At 41.3% G+C, this 25420-nt stretch overlaps 1 protein-coding gene across 1 annotated transcript in view; it reads right to left on the reverse strand.

The window, feature by feature from the left end:
- Nucleotides 1-332: 332 nt before the first annotated feature.
- LOC124776719 (circadian clock-controlled protein daywake-like) overlaps nucleotides 333-25420 on the reverse strand; it is a 126087-nt gene continuing 100999 nt past the window's right edge. Inside the window, exons 4-6 of the mRNA XM_047251836.1 lie at nucleotides 15756-15889; nucleotides 10423-10572; nucleotides 333-1405 (exon numbers count right to left, since the gene is read on the reverse strand). Coding sequence (XP_047107792.1) covers nucleotides 1251-1405; nucleotides 10423-10572; nucleotides 15756-15889 — 439 coding nt within the window. The 3' untranslated portion in view covers nucleotides 333-1250. The remainder of the gene's footprint in view (nucleotides 1406-10422; nucleotides 10573-15755; nucleotides 15890-25420) is intronic.

Consider the following 25420-nt stretch of genomic DNA (forward strand, 5'->3'; position numbering starts at 1 on the left):
TTCGGTAAACTTAACTGTCGATATATGACTATCCGAATGCTGGGGAACAACAAAGTAAAAAAGAATTTTAATGGTCTGAAAGTAAAAGTCTTAGGATTATTTTTATGCATTTGCCTTCGTAGCATTTAGATTACAGTCGTGAGAAAACATGCTTATATAACCTGGACATTTGGATTAAATGAAGACATACAAATTATTTTCTTTCAGTCATATTCAATTTTCTTTTTGAGTGAGGTTCTGATTGTCACTAACTGCTCATCTTATTGTTGGGTTAAAACATTAAATTAAGGAACTATTTGTAGCAGAAGTCTTTCAGTTAATATCACACACAATGACGAAAGAAGATACGATAATATCTTTATTATACTTTGTACGTATTTCATTAACAAAATTTGTTTCACTACAAGCAACAATCCTGGCGGCTATACGAGCTTTCTCAAACAATTACAAAAATAAATTGTATTTAAAGTTAGACATTACGATGTGGTCTGGAAGTGAAATAAGAGTGAAGTAACAGATCGCTTGGAACTAATGGAGCTAACTTGATTTCTCCTAGTATTGAGTCGTAAGGCACTTATAATGAGAAATCCTGAATATGCACATATGAATGCGAACTCGAACGGCTTTCTTGATATTAAAATAATTACACAAATAGCATTTACTTAAAAACTCTGTATATTTCTGTCCAAAAGTCGATCTAGCAGCTTTTTTCACTACTTCACTTTTTGTTGAGAGCAAATATTTTATCAATTATTACAAACAGAAAATAAGGCTTAATCTGATATGTACTTCCAAGATTAACTAATCATTAACTTTGTAAGGTGGTACTACTAGATAAAAACTCTTTCCTTGAAACTATAGTTACGAGCTGACGACATTGTTCTTAGCGTCTACAGAATGTATGAGATAGACCATGTTGACACATTTTACTAGGAGATATAGTGGAATATTCTTGTAATTTGGATTTTTCCTAGCAGGATGTTGCAGTAGTGAACGAAATTGAACTGTCCAACTTTTGATCGAGATCACATAAGTACTCCACCAGCAACGTCCGACAGCTTTGAGGGCGTTCCCTGGAGCCCACGACGCTGTATGGGAAGTCACAGCCTGGCAGCACTTGAGTTTCGCACTCGGCAACAGTCTCTGACACAGAGTTTGTGCAGTGAAGCACTTTGGACGCTTGTTCCTCGCCGAGCGCCCCAACTGCTAATGACGTCATCGAGCGGAGGCCCCTGCACTGCACTGGTTGGCTACTGGTCGCGCAGCCATATCCTGATAGGCACGCGCAGCAGCGCCACATTGAGGTACTCCTTGAAGTGCCTGCTGATGCTCTGCGCCGCCGCTGGCTTCATTTCCTTGATGATCTCATTGGCATTCTGGTTCAGGAACTGGTTCATCGCCTCCCCTGAGTGTAAAAAAGCCTAAAGTTTACCACCAACAACATACTGAAACAAACTAGGATGTATACTAGAGAAAGAAACAAAGAGTCATATGGAATTGTTGTCTAGGAGATCTCAAGGGGTTGTTCAGCCACCTATCTCGAAAGGGTTTTTTTCCTCAGTATTATGAAAGGATAGTTGCTACTCACCATATAGTGGAGGTGTTGAGTCACAGATAGGCACAACAAAAAGACTGACACAAAATAAGCTTTTTGCCAACAAGGCCTTTGTCAAAAATAGATGACAGACAGAGATGCACACAACAAACAAACACACACACACACACACACACACACACACACACATGCAACAGCAACTCACACACAAATGACCACAGCCTCTTGCAACTGAAGCTACACGATGAGCAGCAGCAGCAGCAGTGCATGATGGTGGGAGAGGCAACTGAGTGCAGGTAAGGAGGAGGCTGGGGTAGGGAAGGGAGAGAGAGAGCAGGGTATGTGTGGGGGACAGTGATGTGCTGCTCGGACCATGCAGGGACAAGGTGGAGAGTGGGTAGGGCAGATAGGCGCAGTCGAGAGGTTAGATGGAGAGCGGAGGAGAGGTGGGGGGGAGGAGGGGGGGTAGCGGAAAATGAGAGAAGTAAACAGACTGGGTGCGTTGGTGGAACAGGGGGCTGTGTAGTGCTGGAATGTTAACAAGGAAGGGGCTAGATGGGTGACTAATAAAGGTTGAAGCCAGGAGGATTACAGGAACGTAGGATATATTGCAGGGAGGTTTCCCACCTGCACAATTCAGAGAAGCTGGTGTTGGTGGGAAGGATCCATATGGAACAGGCTGTGAAGCATTTATTGAAATGAAGTATGCCATGCTTGGCGGTGTGTTCAGCAACAGTGTGGTCCAGTTGTTGCTTGGTCACAGTTTGTCAGTGGCCATTCATGTGAAAAGACAGTTTGGTTGGGGCACCCACATAGAATGCAGCACAGTGGTTGCCACTTAGCTTGTAGATCACATAGCTGGTTTCATAGGTTGCCCTGCCTTTGATTGGATAGGTGATGTTTGTGATCGGATTGGAGTAGGTGGTGATGGGAGGATGAATGGGACAGGTCTTGCCTCTAACTCTATTACAGGGAAATGAACTATGAGATAAGAGGCTGGGAGCAGGGGTTGTGTAGGGGTGGACGAGTATGTTGTGTAGCTCTGGTGGAAGGCGGAATATCAGTGTAAGAGTAGGAAGTATAGTGGGCAGGACATTTCTCATTTCAGGGCAAGACGAGTGGTAGTCGAAACCCTGGCAGAGAATTTCTCCATTCAGGATTTTCCATTGTTTTGGCTTTCTTCCTCTGTGGATAATGGTCCCTTTCTATGCGACATATAGGAGCTGTACCTGATGTTTATCTTATGAGTGTAAGTGTCTGTCAGGGTTACCTACGTAGCACTGTGTCATGTTCATAGAGTACAATGAAAAAAAAGGGGGGGGAGAGGGTGAAACTCAGCATCGGCACATAACCTCTCGTCTAGCGCCAAGTGGACCACCGGTCTTGTGCTTCCCGTCCAATGGGCAGATCATCATCAACACTATCACAAGCCCTCACTTCATCAGACATTGCTGAGAGTTTTGGATGTTGATCCATGACGTTGGCCAAATTTGACGATTAGGAGCTTCTCACCCACCGTACTGTTATTTAATTTTTTTCCACCACGCTTCCAACTGGCTGCCTGCAACACGAGCACCACTTCAGAGGCATGCGTAAGCGACCGCTACGGAGGCGGGTTGCTGGAGGAAAAAAAAAAGGATATTTATGTGACGGTGCTTTGCACCATAATTATGGACTCAGTTTGTAAGAGAAGTTGAATCACATCGCAAAAAGTAACAAAAACTTCGAAGGTAGCTTCCCACGAGTGCGTGCTGAAAAATAATACCTCCGAATTTTTTATGTGAAAATTCAAGAACCCTATTGAATAAACAAAAAGCTGTTAACATTCTACATCTTTATTCTTCATGTCTACACAATCATTCCTCAGCATAGTCACCTTGACGACCAACACATTTTCCCAACTAGAGACCAGTTTCTTGTTATAAAAATAAAAGTACAAGAGAAGCAGTGGTTAATGGAACCAGATACTACGTTAAATGTTTGTATAATAACGCCATTGATTGCCAAGCTTTAGCTGGAAAAATGCGAATTTTGATTCCGTGTGTACTATTTTACCTTTTGAGTTTCAAAGAGAACAATTCCCAATTATTTCTGCGTTTGAACAGAGATAATCATTCAAAAAAGGTGGTACTTTACTAAGGCAACCAGTTTTTATGCGTGGTCAGTTATATGTTGCAGCAAGTAGAATTCGAGCCTCCATGGATTAAAATTATATATTAAGATGCTTTAAGAGTTTTCATATAAAAAAATTAATGCACTACTTTTCAGCATACTTTTGTGGAATGCTACGTTCGAAATTTTTGTTACTTTTTGTGATATGATTCAACTTCCCCTACAGCATCAATCCACAATTATGACGTAAAGTACCGATACATAAATGACCTATTTTTCCCCAGCAACCCGTCTCCGCAGGAGTCGCTTACGCACGCCTTAGAGGTGGCACTCGACTTGCAAGTCGGCTCTAGTTCGTGGTGGTAAAGTGGAGACTGTATCAGGGTTGGAGACATTTAACAGCCAAGAAGTTATTGCTTATCGTACATTTCAGATATGTGAAGTGTATAACAGAGATCGTGGTTCATATTGCTATATGTCTACAATGCCGTTTGTTCTTCGGACAAGGAATCGTCGTAAAGTAAATGAATCAGAGTCTGTGTCCGTATGGGTTAAAGGTGGAAAAAATTTTCACCACCAGTAAACTGCAGGAAGGGGGGGGGGGGGGGTGAAAAGTTCCTGGTCGTCAGACTTTGCGCCAACGTCATGGATCAACATCCAAAGCACCCGCCGTGTCTCACTAAGTGAGGGCTTGTGATAGTGTTGCTGGTGATCCGTTCATCGGATGGGGACGTTAAGCCTGGTGGTCTCCTTCGTGCTATTCTCCGTTTTCTTTCTTCGTACTGTACGAACATGACATAGCGAACAGGATTATTTAGCGAATGTTGAAAGGATATTTACGAAAAATATAATTTGTACTGAAGCATTGTATCGTTAAATTGAAAAATAAAGTAATTATTTCCCTAATCTGTGTCTTTAATTTTCTGGTTCTTCTTCTCCCTTTCTTAGTCTTTTCCACATAGCGTTCACGTACGTACTAAAAATCTGTTTAGTGTTCAAGTAAGAACTAGGTATACACTTACGAATAAAATTCCAATTAGTTTTACAAAAATTTGAGTTTCGCTACTTTGTTGTTGTTGTTGTTGTGGTGGTCTTCAGTCCAGAGACTGGTTTGATGCAGCTTTCCATGCTACTCTATCCTGTGCAAGCCTCTTAATCTCCGAGTAACTACTGCAACCCATATCCTTCTGAATCTGCTTAGTGTATTCATCTCTTGGTCTCCCTCTACGATTTTTACCGTCCACGCTGCCCTCCAATACTGAATTGATGATCCCTTGATGCTTCAGAACATATCCTACCAACCGATCCCATCTTCTAGTCAACTTGTGCCACAAATTCCTCTTCTCCCCAATTGTATTCAGTACCTCCTCATTAGTTACGTGATCTACCCGTCTAATCTTCAGCATTCTTCTGTAGCACCACATTTCGAAAGCTTCTATTCTCTTCTTGTCTAAACAATTTATCGTCCATGTATCGCTTTCGTGCATGGCTACACTCCATACAAATACTTTCAGAAAAGGCTTCCTGACACTTAAATCTATACTCGATGTTAACAAATTTCTCTTCTTCAGAAACGCTTTCCTTTCAATTGCCAGTCTACATTTTATATCCTCTCTACTTCGACCATCATAGGTTATTTTGCCCCCCAGATAGCAAAACTCATCTACTACTTTAAATGTCTGATTTGATAATCTAATTCCCTCAGCATCACCTGATTTAATTCGACTGTATTCCATTATCGTCGTTTTGCTTTTGTTGATGTTCATCTTATATCCTCCTTTATTCGTTACTTTATAAACGCAATAAGTGGAATTTCGACCAGTGGCATTACAGGTCTGTGTAAAATGCCGAACCTGTCATCAGAACTCTATGGATTGAGGTGAAAGTGAATTGAGGTGAAAGTGACTGCTAATGGTAATGCATCTGTCGGTATGGAAGTCGAACCGGGAGGACGTCGTCTTATGATTTGAGGGTGTGAGAACTGCTAGTTTCACCTTTTAACTTTCATTTCCAAATCAACAAATAGCATCTAACAACAACTACAGTGACTTCACTATAGTCGATATATTCTTCTTGAGAGAAACAGCAACTGTATTGATATTTAACACAGTTTTCAGTATCATCTCCGGATCTAAGTAGCTGCGTCTGCTACCCTTCTTTTCTACTCACAGTCAAATATCAGAGTTCTCTAATATTTGGTTTTGAGGAGACGAGACGGGTTGCTGACCCATCTGCTTGGATCTGAAGATGTTCCTGAGTATTCGAAACATGTAATTTAATTAAAAGTGGGCAACTAAGACTGAACAGTAAAAGTAACATCGATTGAATACAGTCACCCACGTTAAGCAGTAACAAGTTTAATAATTAATATAAGAAAGTCTTCTCGTTAGTTGGTTCTTTGGTTGATTTGTATTACGATAGGTGTCGACAATCTCTACTGTCCCACATCTTGTGCCTCTTCCTTAATCTGCTGCTAAATTCTTCCGTCATGCAATACTATTTTCTACCTCTCCCTCTCTTCGTTGCGTGACAATGTCACAAGATATTTGACCCACCCAAGAATTTTTCTTCTTTAAGACAACTTATGGGAATTCAGCAAGGTGACCGACAATCGCCGATATTTTGACAGGTACACACCCTGTCATTATCGGCGCACAAATACAATGAGACAGCGCGGTGCAAATAAATTTAACTCCTCGCTATGCAGGGCATATGCCGAAAGATAACACTCACAACAGCATAAACACTTGCGCTACCACACAACTAAAGATGACCAAATCATAAGTTACCGACAATGAATATTAAACACCTCGATTGCTGACCACGTAAACCTCACCGTTCCTTAAAATGCCGCCATTTTTATGGCTATTCAAAGTACGTGCCCAGCGCAATGCAACGAATGCTGGCCGACCCTTCAATACACGCGATTTTATATTTAAAAGCGGGAAAAATCGTACGCCATCAAATAACGGAAGCAGAAGTCGACCGAATTTTTCGCGTTCCGTCAACGGACAGAACAGACAATCGAAGTGTTAATTACCAATGAGGGTTGGTGTGGGGTGGGGGCGAGGGGATGAGAGGTAGCATTAACTCATTCCTTCTGTTATTTGATCACGGATATAACAGGACTCAAAAAATAACTAAACGAAACTTTCGTCTATTTTGATGGACATTTTGTTTAAATTCTGATTTCTCTATTTAGACGGAGGTTTTTGCCTAAGTTTTGCTTTGAATCCTACTTTTTCCCTGGTCAAACAAAGGGACAGAGTCGATGTTAACTCAACCATCGGAAATTAATATTCACTGTCAGATAACTTCTGACTGTGGTCATCTTTGGTTGTATCGTAGAGCAAATGTTTACGGCATTGTGTGTGGTATCTTTTGGCATATGCCTTGTATACTGAGGAATTAAATTTATTTGCACAACATTCTCCAAAGTAAAAAAGTGTTTTTGGCCTGATCCTGTCAACACTGCTGAATCATCTCCATACTTGATCGTCTCAATCCATTCTTCTCCTAATACAATGGCTTACTATTTTTGTAAAATGATTCATCTGTTACTTTAGCAGAAAAAACAGAAACAAACGGTGAAAAATTGCAACCCTGTATAACATATCTCCTAATACCTGAAAAATGTGTGGCCTCCAAAGGCAAGTTCGAAGTGGTTCAGCAATGTTAATAAAAAGGTAACTTGATTTGTTAATTACTACCGTCAGAACATGCAAAGGAATTATTCATCCTTTGGTTTTGAAGCTCTTGCAACAGACATGTTTGGGTAAAACAAGGGCTCTAAAAAGCATACTTTAAGAGCTACGAACACTTGTTCAATACAGAGGTGTGTTCCATTGTAGCGAAGATGAACAAGTGCTCATAGTTTCGCAGATATGCGTCCTAGAGCCCATGTTTACTAGAGATTTTTGTCTTCGTTTGGTCCATGTTACCACCTCTGAAAGTTCCCTATTCTATAGCATTAGCAAGAACAGTATCAGTACATATATTCCACTGTCAGAGATATCAGAACAGTTTTCGCTTATAACCATCGACTCGTTCGTTTCCGGTAGAGCAACTCTTCCTCAAATTGATATATCTATCCTTCTCCATCGTCCCAGATAGTTTGTAACATCATCAGAGAATCACCCTGTATTAACATACATTAACAGGCGCGGGCGCCTGTAACTTTGACGGTCTGTAGCGTTGTTGGATCACGTTTCCGGACAAGGCTTCCTATGTAAAACTTGATCTGATAAGTCCCCTCTACAACCTCTAGAAGTGTGTAACATGAATTGTGAGACACCTTGTACACATGGCTCTGGTCGACTGTCACTGGAATGCAATATAGTAGATGTAGAGAAGCATTCAAAAGCAATATTCAAAACAGTAACACTGTAAACGAACTTTCGCAGATTGTATATGGTGTTTATGTGTGCACCTCAACGACAGATGAGTACGCAGCCGAGAAAGGATATTTCTCCACTAACTATGACAAGGTACCAATATCCAGTAGTCCGAAGAGGGTCCTACACTATCCAATAACGTAGAAAAATTGAGAAGTGTGGGAACTCAATAAAGAATACTCAGTAACGATAGCTCAAAGGCGCTGAAACATGTTAACATTTATTTGGATAACAGGCGAAAATGATATCCCTTAAGAAGGCACATTATCTAGGTAAACACAATAACAACACTGAACGACAGAGACGGCTGTTACCTACAGCAGTGCATTTAAAAAAATTGAATGGCAGTAAGAGCGGATTTTTCTGATTAAAAATTATTTATTTACACAAAAAAACAAGTTACTATATTATAGGAAGAACTATAATGTAATGCAGCAGGATAAATAAACCTGTCGACGCTAGTCAACAGTAACCAAACGTAGCTGGGTCTTACGAACAAAAAATGCAGTATCTCACAAGGACTTCCATTTATAATATATTTAGTGATCTGCCTCGATCTTAGCACGGCCTCGCGTCAGCGCTACGGGGCACGTTGTTTTGTCATTCGAAGCTTCTGACTTCTACTTTATCAGAGTTTTTGATATCGGTTGAGCTATTTCTGAGAACACTGTTTCAGAGAAATCGGCTTTAGTGAGTGGGTTGTCTGTGTTGACAAACAATGGTTAGTATAATTAAAGCGACGACCGTTACGTAACTGATAACGACGGTCACGTCGGCTATGGCTATTTCGATGGGGACCTACGACGTTTCTGCTGACTACATTTGCTACAAAACTCGCAGCACGACAGTGAACCACAGTATAGAACAGCGGAACTCCAAGTCAACTATGTTACCTGAAACAGACAATATGTTTTCGCTATTAAGCTTTAACTACGTAGGCTACGGAAAATGCAGTGTCGCCCAGGCTAAAAGTCTTTCTATGGACACTGTTTACTAATTTGTTAACCTGATTGGGTCTCGCCTACGCTTACGTAGAAGGAGGAAAGTCTGTAAGACGTCAGTTCCAGGGCAGACACCGAGCGAGGTGGCGCAGTGGTTAGACACTGGACTCGCATTCGGGAGGACGACGGTTCAATCCCGCGTCCGGCCATCCTGATTTAGGTTTTCCGTGATTTCCCTAAATCGCTCCAGGCAAATGCCGGGATGGTTCCTTTCAAAGGGCACGGCCGATTTCCTTCCCCGTCCTTCCCTAATCCGATGAGACCGATGACCTCGCTGTCTGGTCTCCTTCCCCGAAACAACCAACCAACCAACCAGGGCAGACATGTTACAAAAGCAATTCTCTGTCAGAGTGACATAGGGATAACCTACCTCGAAATAAGGGAACGAAACGGTGAAGGTGTAGCCCATGAGGCGAATTTTTCCGTACTGTTTTGTACACAGAATTACTAATTACACAGATCTAATTGGACGGGAAACAGGGTAAACTAAATGTTAAGGAATGATCCATGTCTTATTTTAAAAACAGAGTTCTCTCAAACAAACATTAAAGTAACTTTACATATGTGGCAGAAATAAACCTTACTTATAGAATGAAATGTTAATCGTTCTGGACTAGCTCATATCTCATCAGTGAATTGCTAAAGAATACAGTAACATTTCGTTCAGTATACTGATTCATACGTTCATTCATCGTGTTGTATAGAACCCATCACGGAGAAGAAGCGTCAAGGATGGGGGTGAGTGAAAATAGAACTTAATAACAGAAGACATTTGCCGAAAGCAACACCTGTAGGCTGAATCAACAATGAACTGTTATTAATCGGCTATAAGCTAATTGTGCTTAGAAAGGTAATAAATGAAAATAATGCAATTAATAAAAAAATGTTTTTCTTTAAAAGACGAGCTGCTTTCTCTTTGTTTATCTCTGAAGTTTACAAGAACTTATGTGAATACTTTGTACATGCTCATTAGTAACCAGTTACAGAAAAATTAGGTTTTCGTGAACAACTTATATATTTTTCGCGTTACTTGATTTATAACATGCACATCTGCCCGCCACAGGATATGCTTTTCTGATGTTATTCAAATTGGAGTTTGCCAGGAATAAAACAACCGTAAGAAGAATATAGCCTTAAGACTTGTTTTCCAATATAAGTTCCCTCTTTGTTCTTAGTTACACCGACACTTAACTTTTAGATTCATATCAACTTATGTGTCTGTTCTTTACGTTATTTTCCATCAAGACCTCACCAAAAGTCAATAAGTTTCACAAGTTACATCGATATTGTAAGAAAGACAAACCTGACCTATGAAAACAAAATCGTGTTAAAATTTGGTAATTTTCTCCATTATGCTTACCGAGAACATTGCCAGTGTTGAGGAAATCCTTGACACGAAATCTACCCTTTGACAAGTTGAAGTCAACGAGCAGCTTGTCTATGCGCATGAATTTCTCCCCGTCGTTTGCAACCTCTTTGCCAAACACCCTCACAACTGCTGCAATGTCGTCTGAAAATAAAGTTTTTGCATTAGCTTCCTTTCCAACAGCATAACAATAAATGTCATAAAAATTGCAGAAACTACCTTAGGCTATATTTTTAAGTGATTAATGCTCAGTGAATCGGTTTACACAGCCGTAATTGTCCGTTAGCAAGAAGTCAGAGATGACATAATTTTTAGAAACGCCTGTTTTTTCGGATGAATATTGACGACGTTTGGTAACCAATCAAATGTTTCCTGGGCCGTTAGCTATTGGAATGCTTCGATGCTGACCTCCATTTCTCCTTCTCCGTGCTAATGTCTTCTTTCCTACTGATCTATGAATACCAACTTTCTCGATAAGGTGTGCTGCACAATCTAATCTTTGTCTGCTGTTACTTTATGGTCAAGGCGCTACCCTTTCTCTCTCATTCAGATACAGATATAAAGCCACTGTACCCCGACACTAGTTTTCTATAAGCTATCTGGTGACAAGATGGCAGAGACACGCTTGTATTTCACTTAAACTAAGCTTTACGGTGATACCGGAAACTTTTAGTACTTGACTGTTCACGACAAATGATAATTCTCGGGTTAACCGATGCGTATCGCCATAAATTTAACTGTTCATAGGAACATCAGCACAGTCCCGTGGTGCACCTTAACATATCGAATCATTTATTTCAAAGTGTCCAACCTTAGAAACGATAGCGCCACTAATACTTTCTCACTGTAGGGAGCGTCACCGTTCCCAGTCGTCTCCGATGACTCTATCAAAACATTGAAACGAAGCAGAAAAATATACCAGATGTCTTCGTTTCCTCCAGTTGACATTGCAACTCTGTTAGCTCACAAATAACGCAGAAACTCTTAGAATCTTCAACATTTACACTGCCTATAAACTTTACCTAAGCAAACTATAGTATTAGTGACGAATGCTGTCACCATCATCATTATGTTCTATGTGTACTACGCTTAGCCTATTACCCCTCCTTGCAAAGATCAGTTGAAGTGCTTCTATCTGGTTTTACATCTCCTTAAGTTTCTTAGTCCTGTTGATTTGCGTCATTTGCGGTAGTCTGTCATCCTACATCCTACCGATGTGCTGTTTCCATTTCATTCTGTATTCTTCTATTATTTTCATTTAGAGATATTAATCTTATTTATCCTCCCTCTAAACGCTCCACTTGGTCTATTTTTTCCTTTTGTTTTTTGAAATGGAAAACGATGCAGTTAATCATCTCATTTGTATAGTGTCTAATTTATTGAGAGTATATTGTGATAAGCAACATCGGGTGTTTTGATTCTGGGGGTAAAAACGAAAATGTTTTGCGGTTATCCAACAAGCGAACATACTAGGCATAGCTGTCCGTGCGACAAACACTATTCATTTAAATTCACTTCATTACACTGGTATTATTGTCTTTGTGCTTTACTGACTGTCACACGGTAATCTTAGGGAAACTGGAGTCCTGTAAAGCAGAATCGTTAGTTGAAATGAGTGGAAACCATGGTAAGAATACTAACTTGCCATTTAGGAGCGTTTTCCGATTAAAGTTTCCACTTCTAAGACACTGTTTAGAGCAGTGAGCGAATTTAGGAGCTCTGTGTTTTCGTCTTGGTTCAGCATTGCAAGAACGGATATAAGCATTTTTTTCTTCCCCTGGTATCACATTATGTATTCGGTAATTTGTTTGTTGAACTACGTCATTTATTGGTGCTAAAATTGTTCTTCGTTTATATAGTTTTTGTTTACAAGCACATATATTTTTTGATGAACTGTTCCTGTGTTTACAACATTGTACAACTCATCGGTTGCGGATCGTTGCTATACATACCGTTTCCAAGTTGTATTCTAGAATATTCGAAAATATTTTATAACATTCGACAATATTCGTTAAATTTCGAGAATATTCTTAAACGCTCGAGAACTTTGTAGAACAATCTCAATGTTTCCCTCGAAAAATATCTGATGCGAAATAGAAGATATCCTGGTGAGAGGCACTATATGCTGATGACCACTCTAAGAGCGCTTATCTCTGAAACCACAACAGCTACAGCCGCAGAGCCACTATTGCGCACAACGGGGAAACTAAGGGTAGCACTAGAAACAAAAACCAGAGATTAAAGGTGGGTGGTTTTGAAGGTACTGTCAACTTCACTCTGTATACAGGGTATCCCAGGAGGAATGGTCAGTACTCAGGTATATAATATTCAGGTATATGACGGGAATGGCCTTTCGAAGCAAAAACGTCCAGTAGACACACGCTCTAAAATGTATAACTTAAGAGCTATGAGCATTTCTTCATCTTCGCTACTGTGAAACACGTCTCGTTTACTGAACATGTGCTCATAGCTTTTTTAAAGCCCATGTTAATCGGAAAAATTTTTCTTGTTTTGTCCATACTACCTCGTCCCAAAATATGGAAAGCAAGGATAGTAAAGTACAAGAAGTGCTCATAGCTCTTAAAGTACGCGTTTTGGAGCCCATGTTTACTAGACTTGTTTGCTTCGCATGATCGTTCCTGTCATATCCCTGAATACTGACCTTTCCTCCTGGGACACCCAGTACAGTGATTTCGTTTTCGACCTTGTTTTGTCTATTCAGCTGCATGTCTTAGAAATCTCACTTCCATACTCTGTTATCGACTCCTTTTTTCTTGTTATTTAGGTTTCTATTTCAAACATTAAAACTAGGAGAAACGGTGTTTTGTAAAATTTCAGAAGGTTCTCTTTTCTTACTTTCCCCTCTTTCTCCCTGTATCTATCTGAATTCAGTTTTAGTACCTCGTTTAGTACGTTAATTCCAATTGTGGCCACTAGAAGCCAATCTGGCGTTGTACACCTAGTGACATCCACGCTGTCATTTGAAAAGCCGTAGTGTGAAGGAACAGTATGGCTATCGAAAAGAGAGACCATGCGCTGTTAGTGAAACTGTTTTGTATGAACGGTAGCGATTACAACATTGCACTGAGAGAATATCGCCGACTGAAAGGCCTGAGGATAAGCCCGAAGTCATTAAATGGTTTAAAGAAGATTATAATGAAATTGTAAAACAGTGGTGAGCTTTGTGTGAACCTGGAAGTTGAAGGCATCTTATCCCGGTGGTAGTTATTGACGAGATTGTTGCTGCTGTAAGTGACAATGCAGCAAGTGCCCCAGGTAATTGTCCACCCTCTACGTTTTCTGGCACGGATCGTAGTTGATTACATATGGCCGGCAATATTCTATGGAGTGACGAGGCACATTTTACGCAACAGGTTGCAGTGAATACACAGAACTGCCGAATTTGTGGTACTGTTAAAACACATGTTGTGCACGAAGAGCTATTGCACTCGCCATGTGTGATTCTGTGATGTCGATTCACAAGCACATTTATTCTCGATCCATTCTTTTTGAAGAGAACGTACCTAGAGAGCCTGTCTGGTACAATTCCTGCTTTCGAAGAGCGCAGCTGTGTGGACACCACTCTTTTCATGCAAAATGTCGCTCGTTCAGTGAAATATCTGCTTAATGCAAACATCCACGAACGTGTTATTTTCGGAGATTTTCCAAATGCACGGCCTGCAAGCTCACCTGACCTGAATCCAGGTGACCTTTGACTCTGGGTACATCTAAAAACAGCTTCACTGTGGACACAGTCGGTCTCTACCTGATCTGGAGGCCAGTAAACAGGAAAACGTTGCTCAGATTCCACCGCAACTGATGCCAGAAACAGTCGATTACGTCGTTTTACGGATGCAGCATCCCGTCGACGTCTCCGACGATCATACTGAACAAATTGTGTAAACAACGGTTAATTACAAAATCAGCATTATGCCTTTCTCACTTGAATGTTTATTTGACATTACAATAGTGCAGCCATGGTGACAGTACATAAATTTTTTCTTAAAAAAAGAGGTTACATTATCGGTTTCAACAAACTACATTGTCATTTTCAAATGTATAATATCAGTTGGAGAATGTGTAATGGAATTACGACCATACATCAAACAACAATTACGAGAAATAATGAGACCGAGGCAACTGATGTTTTACATTTGAAAGTGACGACGTAGTTCGTTGAAACCGGTAATGTACCCCCCCTTTTTTTTTAGAAAAAATTTATGTGCTGTGACTATGGCTACACTATTGTAATGTCAAATAAACATTCAAGTTGTGTTATGGTCACGCTCCTTACGACAATTATGTCGGAATATAGAACCTTTGTCACTTGTTTCACCGTTTCTGCTCACATACCGTTCCTAATCCATTACATGTGGAAGAATTTCTACACGTGTTTTTGCATTCACAGCGTCAGAGTTACACCTAGTGACCAAAATTGGAACTAATTTTTCTTTCACCATAAATCGGTTCCACATTTACGCATCAGAATATCTACCGAGATTCAATTCCGTACGATAATTACAGCCCAAACTGGACCTCTGTCGGTAGCTGCACTTTGATTATAACCACCCGGTAGAAGTGATCAGTCTAGTTTGCTTTCAGGCAGGTATCGTGGTCATTAATTTTTGCTGTTTAGAGACATTCAGGTATTGACAGAGCAGTAGTTCAAAGAATGGCTCTGAGCACTATGGGACTCAACTGCTGAGGTTATTAGTCCCCTAGAACTTAGAACTAGTTAAACCTAATTAATCTAAGGACATCACAAACATCCATGCCCGAGGCAGGATTCGAACCTGCGACCGTAGCGGTCTTGCGGTTCCAGACTGCAGCGCCTTTAACCGCACGGCCACTTCGGCCGGCGACAGAGCAGTAGTGATGAAGATTTTTTTCCCGAACGAAGCTGTCTTGATCACTTAATATGTATATAGTTATTCGACGTTTCGGATGCCATCATCAGATACACTAGAAATTATCACTCGTAAAACAGTGCCAGCTATCATAAAATCTATGCTTGACAAGCAACATTGATGGACTTTGTTTTACGAGGTCTACGTTCTAGTTGATCCGAAGATGGCAGTCGAAATTAGTGTAAGTTATTAAGCGGCGCGGACGACTTTGTTCCCAAAAGTCCTCACTGTTCGCAGACTCACTTAGGGAAATCATTTCCGTTATGAGTAAGAAGATAAGTGATGAGTATAGGATTTTTGCTTACCTCGTGCGGCAGGTGAATAGAGAAGTTAGGAGGACATGCGTTTAGTAGACAGCGGGTGCGCCCGCCACCGCTTGTGTTACCTGTGACAGGGCAGGCGCGGCCGTGGTGTACTCACAGAAGCCGGCCCAGAACTCGCCGCGGCTGCGCACGGGGAACAGCAGGATGTTGCCCGACACGTCGTACCGGCCCGTCGTCTCTATGCTGGGCAGCCGCAGGCCCACGTCGATGCGGTACGTCGTCATGTCGGCCCTGCTCCACACACACACACACACCATACACAGAGAGTTAAGGACCAATCTAGCGCTAGTGGCTAATGAAACAGTGCCGCCTGCACCCAAACTGCAACGGAAAGGTGTCGCAGGTGTTCAGGGATAGTTTGCTGTAACGGACCTGTGGGCTCCGGTGGATCAGAACGGAATAGTTTTTTGTAGATGGGACATCACGGGCATATGAATTACCTCGAAGAGAACGGTCTATTGAGACACAGTCAAAACTGTTTTAGAAAACATCGTTCTTGTGGAACAGAACTTGGCTCTTGTAGTGCTAACGACAACGGATTTCTAGATTTCAGAATGCTTACGACACTGTACCACGCAAGTGGCTTATAGTGAAATCGCATTCTTACGGAATATCCTCTCAGTTACGTGACCGGATTCGTGATTTCCTGTCAGAGAGATCACAGTTAGTAGTAACTAATGAAAAGCCATCGAGTAAAACAGAAGTGATTTCTGGCGTTCCCCAAGGTAGTGTTATAAGCCCTCTGCTGCTCCTTATTTATACAAACGATTTAGGAAAATCCATCTTAAGTAGTTTGCAGGTGATGCTGTTGTTTATCGTGTGTAAAGTCATCGGAAGATCAAAACAATTTGCAAAACGATTTAGGAATGATATCTGTATGGCGCAAAAATTGGCAGTTGATGCTAAACGGTGAAAAGTGTGAGGTCATCTACACGAGTGCTATGAGAAATCTTTTAAACTTCCGTTACACGATAAATCAGCCAAATCTAAAGGCCCTAGATTCAACTAAATACCTACGAATTACAATTACGATATATTTAAATTGGAAAGGACACATAGAAAATGCTGTGGGGAATGCAAACTTAAGACTGCATTTTATTGGCAGAACACATAGAAAATGTAACAGATCTGCTAAAGAAACTGCCTACACTACTCTTGTCCATCCTCTTCTCGAGTATTGCTGCACGGTCTGCGATCCTTACCAGATAGGATTAACGGCGTACATAAAGAAATTTCAAAGGAGAGCAACACGTTTTGTATTATCGCAAAATAGAGGAGAGAGTGTCACTGAAACGATACAGGGTTTGGCGCTTTTCGTTGTGGCGGAATCTTCTCACGAAATTTCAATCACCAACTTTCTCCTCCGAATTTGTAAATATTTTGTTGACGTCGACCTACATAGGGAGAAACGATCATCATAACAAAATAAGGGAAATCAAAGCTCACATGTAAAGATGCAGGTGTACGTTTATAACGCGCTGTTCGAGACTGGAATAACAGAGAATTATTGTGAAGGTGATTCGATGAACCCTTTCTCAGGTACTTAATTGTGATTTGCAAAGTACCCATATAGATATAAGTGTACATGGCAGCTTTTGAGTGTAAAAATCAGGTTCTTCATCAAGTCTACTGTTAGAATTTCGTCTCGTGGCCATTACCAAGTGCAGTACTTCACTACACGTCAAAAGATTTTTTAAAAGTTTTGGTATGTACTGGACCACAACTACTCGGCTTGATAATGACATTGCAACAGCGGATTTTATAAACATAATTTTTTTTACAGTAGGTAATGACCATGCTGCCCTTTTAAAATCCGTTAACAGTAATATTTAATCATGATTTATTGGAGTTTTTCTTCCTATTACGTTTCTGTCAAAATGTCTTCAGAGCAGTGGAAATGCCTGTAATACGCAACCACCAAAACGTATTGCAGAAAATACGCAGTAATACAATAAACCACGAGACAAAAGACGTACAATTTCATCACTGTGACTTCAATCAGTTCTGTCAGAGTCCACTACAGCAAGTAACAAATGCTGAACTCCTCCCTTACACGTATTGTTCAAAATTTTGATCCCCATGATCGCGCCGGAGTGTACAGTGAATATTAACGTACAACTAACGCAAGCGGAAAAACAAATCAGAGAAAAAACTGAGCAGTACTGATGCAAGCTTGAGAATGAAAACTAAAGTAGGCCTTTCTCTTGTCAGTAGTAGATATATGAATGGACGCGACAAGTTTGTTTCCAAATAAAACACATAAAGCCTACCTTCGACGTTTACAGTGTTGTGCACATATTCTCGATGCAATTTGGAAACAAAGCTAAATGGAGGTAATAAATCAAATGATATGCAATTACTCTGCAATGAACCACCGCATACCACAGGTCTCTAATACCAAAATACTCAGGCAGTATCCCAGAATAAGCTTCGAAACTTTGTCAGCGGTGGTCCAGTTCATCTTTCATATAAAGGGGGGCGTGAGCGGCTGGAAATTCTTCTTAGTGTGTGACTCCATGGTGACGTAAAAATAAGACCCACGTCTCATTTAATGTAGCTGCCAGCATTTATAAAGATCACATTATGCTTGTGTGTTTTTAAAAATGAAAAATCTGTCTCATGAAGAAGATAAAATTTTTCTGGATGTAGACCCAGACGAAGATAATTGCATTCGTGGTCTAAACGTCAGTGACTGTTATTTCTTACATGAAGTGGCTTTCCACCCAGAAAACGTTTGGTGTAACTACCTCCGAGGATGAAAAGTTACCCACTCACGATTTTAAGGCCACTGTCATTGGCAGTCGTTATCGGCAAACTATTGATGTAGCTGCTTGCAGCAATATTCAAACATTCTGCTTTTACTTCATGATATGGATACACAATCAGAAGAATTTCCTTGAATGGACAGGGACCAGTTTTTCTCAGAACATGCTGTGACGATTATTGATGAGCAATGCGTGCAAGGATTAAAGAGAAATTTAGAGTCTATGCTTTAGACATTCGGCTCTTCCTCACATCGGTACACATTGTTTAGCAAGCCTTCTCATTCAGAGTCATTATTGAAGAAAAGAAAACATTCAAATATTTTGTGGAATGATTTGTCTAAAAGTAAGAAATAAAATAGAGTACAGGAACCTCTGACACGCTTTTGAGTGATGCTGGAAATCATGTACGGCAATATTATCCCAACTGGTAAAAATTTTACCGCTTGACTTCACATAGCAACAGTATCTCAAAGCCACACAACAGCACAACAGCAGACTTCACGGTTTACATAACCCACTAGACAAATATCCTCTAGCACTCATTAGAATTCTAAGATTCTAAGTTAAACACTGGGCTTTAAATTCTCAGTCAGCACCCCATTTGCTAAACAAAATTTCGAGCACCATTCTTAGGCACGTCAAACGTTTCTCTAATCACTTTTATTTTTCTCACATTTAAATAAATCATTTTACGAAACATCTGACCTTTCAAAAAAATCTCAACATTTTTTAAAATCTAAGTATGACACTAATGTAACTTTTTATGCGCAAAATAGCTAGGTCTTGAAGAGATTAAATTTTTACACTTCATTTACATAGGTAGCAGTAGCTTTTCGTGAAATATTTCAGTTTTCCCTCAAACTACTAATTAAGTTTTTTAATAATCCTGATTAGTTTCAAACAATTAAACTTTTTTTTTCAAATTTAGACTTCACGCTGGTCAGTTTGATACCCCATTTTTGCCTTCACACTCTTTCTTTGGCTCTGAAAATTGTGTAATTTTCCCTCGAGCTACTAATTCAGTTTTTATAAAACGTCTTGATTATTCTGTAGCAATAAGTATTTGCTTTTAAAAGAAGATAAGATGCTGGTCAGTTTGATACCTCAAGTCTCGATTTCCCATTCTACGTTTAGCTACGAAAATTCGCACACAAAATTTTCCCTGCAATTTCTTATTAGGTTTTTCTTAATTACCCTGACATCTTTCAACCAATTGAATCTTTCTTTGCAAAATTATATCTCACGCTGGTCAATTTGATCTCCCATTTGTCAATTTTCCGGTCTTTGTTTGACTGTGTAAAATGGCGCAAAAATTCATTATGTAATTTCCGAGGAGTCTTGATTTTGCTTCTCTCAAACATTTGACCAAATACCAATGGAGCAACTGTTGGATGGTCTGACCTGGTTTAGCTGAGAGAGCATGGCGGCACCACACAACCTATCTGTGCAAAAACGACCATTCTCAGAGGGTACTGCCACCCTAATACATTATACGCCATGAATTCACACCGTCAGAGCATGTGTGGACACAGGAGCACAGAAAACACATAGCCACACTCAGAGTAATAGCAGTCTGTGTCTGTGTGGATTGAAGTCTTCAGCAGCGCGGTCCGAACTTTTAGTCCCTGGGAAAGCCAGATGGTGGCACCCGCTGCGCGACACGAGGGAGGCCGACAGCGGCTTCCACCTGCTCTTCGATATTCAGGTCACGTGAGTACGAAGGACGCTCGATTCGCAAGGCGTTCTCTCTGTCACCAGTGTCGTACTAGTGTGGACGATTACATGAGTTAAGACTCTGTCCATGAAACTGGATCCGTGGCCCACTCCATCACGGAAACGTTGAATATGTCACTTACAAGGGAACCTCCCCATTGCACCCCTCTCAGATTTAGTTATAAGTTGGCACAGTGGATAGGCCTTGAAAAACTGAACACAGATCAATCGAGAAAACAGGAAGAAGTTGTGTGGAACTATGAAAAAATAAGCAAAATATACAAACTGAGTAGTCCACGCGCAAGATAGGCCATATCAAGGAGAATGTGAGCTCAGGAGCGCCGTGGTCCCGTGGTTAGCGTGAGCGGCTGTGGAAGGAGAGGTCCTTGGTTCAAGTCTTCCCTCGGGTGAAAAGTTTCAATTTTTTATTTTCGGAGAATTATTATCTGACAAACTCTTATGTTTTCATCACCTTTTTGGGAGTGATTATCACATCCACAAGAAAACCTAAATCGGGCAAGGTAGAAGAATCTTATTACCCATTCGCCAGGTGTACAAGTTAGGTGGGTCGACAACATATTCCCGTCATGTGGCGCACATGCCATCACCAGTGTCGTATAGAATATATCAGACGTGATTTCCTGTGGAGGAATGGGTTGACCTATGACCTTGCGATCAAATGTTTTCGGTTCCCATTAGAGAGGCACGTCCTTTCGTCTACTAATCGCACGGTTTCGCGGTGCGGTCGCAAAACACAGACACTTAACTTATTTCAGTGAACAGAGACGTTAATGAACGAACGGATAGATCATAACTTTGGGAAAATAAAAAAAATAAACTTTTCGCTCGAGGGAAGACTTGAACCAAGGACCTCTCGTTCCACAGCCGCTCACGCTAACCACGGGACCACGGCGCTCCTAATTTCGACCTATCCTTGATGTTGCTTATGTTGCTCATGGACTACTCAGTTTGTATATTTTGCTTATTTTTTTCATAGTTCTACACAACTTCTTCCTGTTTTCTCGATTGATCTGTGTTCAGTTTTTCAAGGTCTATCCACTGTGCCAACTTATAACTAAATCTGAGGGGGTGCGATGGGGAGGTTCCCTTGTTAGTTGTATCCATAAAATGCTGTTTTCCTGTGACCAACTATGTTGTGGAAATATCGGTTGGAAGAAGGAACTTAGGGGTCGCTAGGGACTATACAGAAGCTCGGTTTAAGGACGGACAGTGAGATAAATCACTTTTTTCGTCTTCAAAGGTACCAGCATTTGTTTTAAGCGAATTTGGGTAAGTATGAAAAAAATCTAAATCTGGGTTACAGTAAATACATTCGCAGTTGCGAATACGAACGACATCACGTATATAAGGGATTAACGACACAAAATTTGTTCCGAACCAGGAATCGAACCTAGATTTCCCACTTTATGAGAGCGGTCGCCTTAACTGCTTCGGTTATCCTTGCACGGCCTACGGCGAGACCCAGACTTCCACAAGTCTTCGTTCCCGTGTCACAACCTGTACTCTTACACACACTATGTAGATCTCCTACAAGTGAGGGAAAGTCGCTGCCTGGTATATCTTCTCAGTCCACCAAATTTTCAACATCCCACCATATCACCAATTCTCAAACGTTTCGATTCTCTTCTTTCCCGGTGTTCCCACAGTCCATGATTCATTACCATACAATTTTGTGCTGATGTATATCTTCAGAAATTGTTTCCTCAAATTAAGGTCTACGTTTGAGACCATTAGCCTTCTATTGGCCAGGAATGTCCGCTCTGCCTGTGCTAGTGTGCTTCTTACATCCTCCTTGCCTTGTCCATCATGTGTTATTTTGCATCCAAGATAACGGAACTCCTCGCCTCAGTTAACTCCGTGCTCACCAACTATGTTACGCTTATCGTTAATTTCTTCTATTCCTCATTACTTTTCGTGTTTCTTCCGTCTACTATCAATCCATAATGCGTGCTTATTAAACTGTTCGTTCCATTCAAGAAGTTGCGAAATTCTTCTCCCTCTCACTGAGTAGAGCAAGGTCACCTTTTACCCACTATTTTAATGCCAGTTTTGCAACGTTATTTTATTCTCGCCTTTGTGTCATAGATATATGGGTTGAATTATAGGCTCGAGTGGCGGTGCTGTTGTATTCTAACGGCTCTTTCCAGAGCACACCGAGGTCTCGAGCAACCGCACAGACGGAGCCACGCTAAGGCAGTGTCCACAGCGGGTCACTTGTAGCATCATTCACAATACATCAGCTATCTACCACTCACTGGAGGATTTGTAGCCCACATATAATCAAGCCACTGACAAACAGAATTTTAACTTACTCTATTTGATAACTCTCATGAAATAACCGTAATGACAGACTGATAATAGGATTTCAGCAATATACAGGGTGTTACAAAAAGGTACTGCCAAACTTTCAGGAAACATTCCTCACACACAAATAAAGAAAAGATGTTATGTGGACATGTGGCCGCTCATTTTAGTTTCGTCAGTATGCACTGTACGTCCTCGATTCACCGCCAGTTGGCCCAATTGAAGGAAGGTAATGTTGACTTCGGTGCTTGTGTTGACATGCGACTCATTGCTCTACAGTACTAGCATCAAGCACATCAGTACGTAGCATCAACAGGTCAGTGTTCATCACGAACGTGGTTTTGCAGTCAGTGCAATGTTTACAAATGCCGAGTTGGCAGATGCCCATTTGATGTATGGATTAGCACGGGGCAATAGCCGTGGCGCGGTGCGTTTGTATCGAGACAGATTTCCAGAACGAAGGTGTCCCGACAGGAAGACGTTCGAAGCAATTGATCGGCGTCCTAGGGAGCACGGAACATTCCAGCCTATGACTCGCGACTGGGAAAGACCTAGAACGACGAGGACACCTGCAATGGACGAGGCAATACCTCGTGCAGTTGACGATAACCCTAATGTCAGCGTCAGAGAAATTGCTGCTGTACAAGGTAACGTTGACCACGTCACTGTATGGAGAGTGCTTCGGGAGAACCAGTTGTTTCCGTACCATGTACAGCGTATTCAGGCACTATCAGCAGCTGATTGGCCTCCACGGGTACACTTCTGCGCATCCAACAATGTGTCAATCCTCATTTCAATGCAAATGTTCTCTTTACGGATGAGGCTTCATTCCAACGTGATCAAATTGTAAATTTTCACAATCAACATGTGTGGGCTGACGAGAATCCGCACGCAATTGTGCAGTCACGTCATCAACACAGATTTTCTGTGAACGTTTGGGCAGGCATTGTTGGTGATGTCCTGATTGGGCCCCATGTTCTTCCACCTACGCTCAATGGAGCACGTTATCATGATTTCATACGGGATACTCAACCTGTGCTGCTAGAACATGTGTCTTTACAAGTACGACACAACATGTGGTTCATACACGATGGAGCTCCTGCACATTTCAGTCGAAGTATTCGTACGCTTCTCAACAACAGATTCAGTGACCGATGGATTGGTAGAGGCGGACCAATTCCATGGCCTCCACGCTCTCCTGACCTCAACCCTCTTGACTTTCATTTATGGGGGAATGTGAAAGCTCTTGTCTGCGCGACCCCGGTACCAAATGTAGAGACTCTTCGTGCTGTGATACAATACGCCATTCTCCAGGGCTGAATCAGCGCATCAGGGATTCCATGCGACGGAGGGTGGATGCATGTATCCTCGCTAACGGAGGACATTTTGAACATTTCCTGTAACAAAGTGTTTGAAGTCAGCTGGTACGTTCTGTCGCTGTGTGTTTCCATTCCATGATTAATGTGATTTGAAGAGAAGTAATAAAATGAGCTCTAACATGGAAAGTAAGTGTTTCCGGATACATGTCCACATAACATATTTTCTTTCTTTGTGTGTGAGGAATGTTTCCTGAAAGTTTGGCCGTACCTTTTTGTAACACCCTGTATAGCAGATGCGTGAGTAGCAAGGGCGATGTCTATGAGCGCTAAACGCAACAACAGTACAGAGTAAATTCAGACAGATGCAGTTAGTCGACTGCGACACCCTCGGAGACTGACGAAGACCAAAGTAATCAGTTGTTTTACGGACAGTGGAAGAGTGCTACAGACGTTACCAAAATGATTATGAGTATCGAAGAGTAGCTGGTGCGCTCACGATTGGAGAAACCTTTTATTAGAGGAATACATGGGAATGGCACGTTTGAGACGATTAGTACGTAGCCCACCCGAAGAAAAAGAAAGTGTCCACTATTCTTGCGTAAATAGTTTATAACCTAGATAATCCATCCGCTAGCCATGTATCTTCCAGAAACATTGCATGATGAGTGCACAGTTTCCAGGTGTATAACCTGAACCGCTACAAGTTACGTTGATACCCTCCCACCACTTTACCAAATTACAGGGCTATATTGGGCAGTGTGATTAGGACCAATTACAATGGGGCAGGACAGTTCCCGTGGATAAAATACATTTGCAATGAGCAGACCCAGAATGACGTAGTGAGAACTGTCAACATGTCAGCATACTCAGAAGATTTTGGAAGCTGACAATTGCTCAGAACGTTTTGACTCTGTCACAGCAGATATAGCGATGAATGCGAGACCTCCAGTCGACACTTAGAGTGAGGTGCACATGGCGAAACACTGTCATCGCAATCGGGAGGACGGCGGTTAAAATGCCCGTTCAGCAATCCTGATCTACGATATTGCAGTGCCTGTGTTGTTAAGAGGAACAATACAATGCTCTTTCGGATATTACATCGTTCCTCTTAATAACACAAGCACTGCAGTATCGGAGGGCGCTTTGCACAGTCGGTGAAGAAAGTATCATATGCAAAACACCAACAAAAAGAAGCGACAGGATGGCAGGACATATGGTTAGTCATCAAGAAATCACCTCCATGGTACCACAGGGAACTGTGGAGGGTAAACATTGTTACTTAAGACAAGACGCTGGAATATATCCAACAAGTAAGTGAGGACGTAGAGTGCAGTAGCTATTCTGAAATGAAGAGGTTGCTGCAAGAGAGGAATTCGTGACGGTCCTCATCGAATCAGTCAGAAGATAGAGGGAAGAAAGGGCTACCAAAGCAGAACCATCTTATGGCCGCCTGACTGCACCGGTCTGTATTATTCAGGCAAGCAGGCTGGGTTCTTCACGGACGACATTATCCCACCGAGATTCAACGTTACGAGATATGACTAAACATTCAGTCCATTGAAGATGCTCAAATATTCGAGTATGGCTTCTCTTGAACATGACATGAGACAACTAACATGAATTGTCCGGATCAGCTGGAG

This window comes from Schistocerca piceifrons, chromosome 2 (assembly GCF_021461385.2).
Source record: "Schistocerca piceifrons isolate TAMUIC-IGC-003096 chromosome 2, iqSchPice1.1, whole genome shotgun sequence".
Classification (NCBI taxonomy): Eukaryota; Metazoa; Arthropoda; class Insecta; order Orthoptera; family Acrididae; genus Schistocerca; species Schistocerca piceifrons.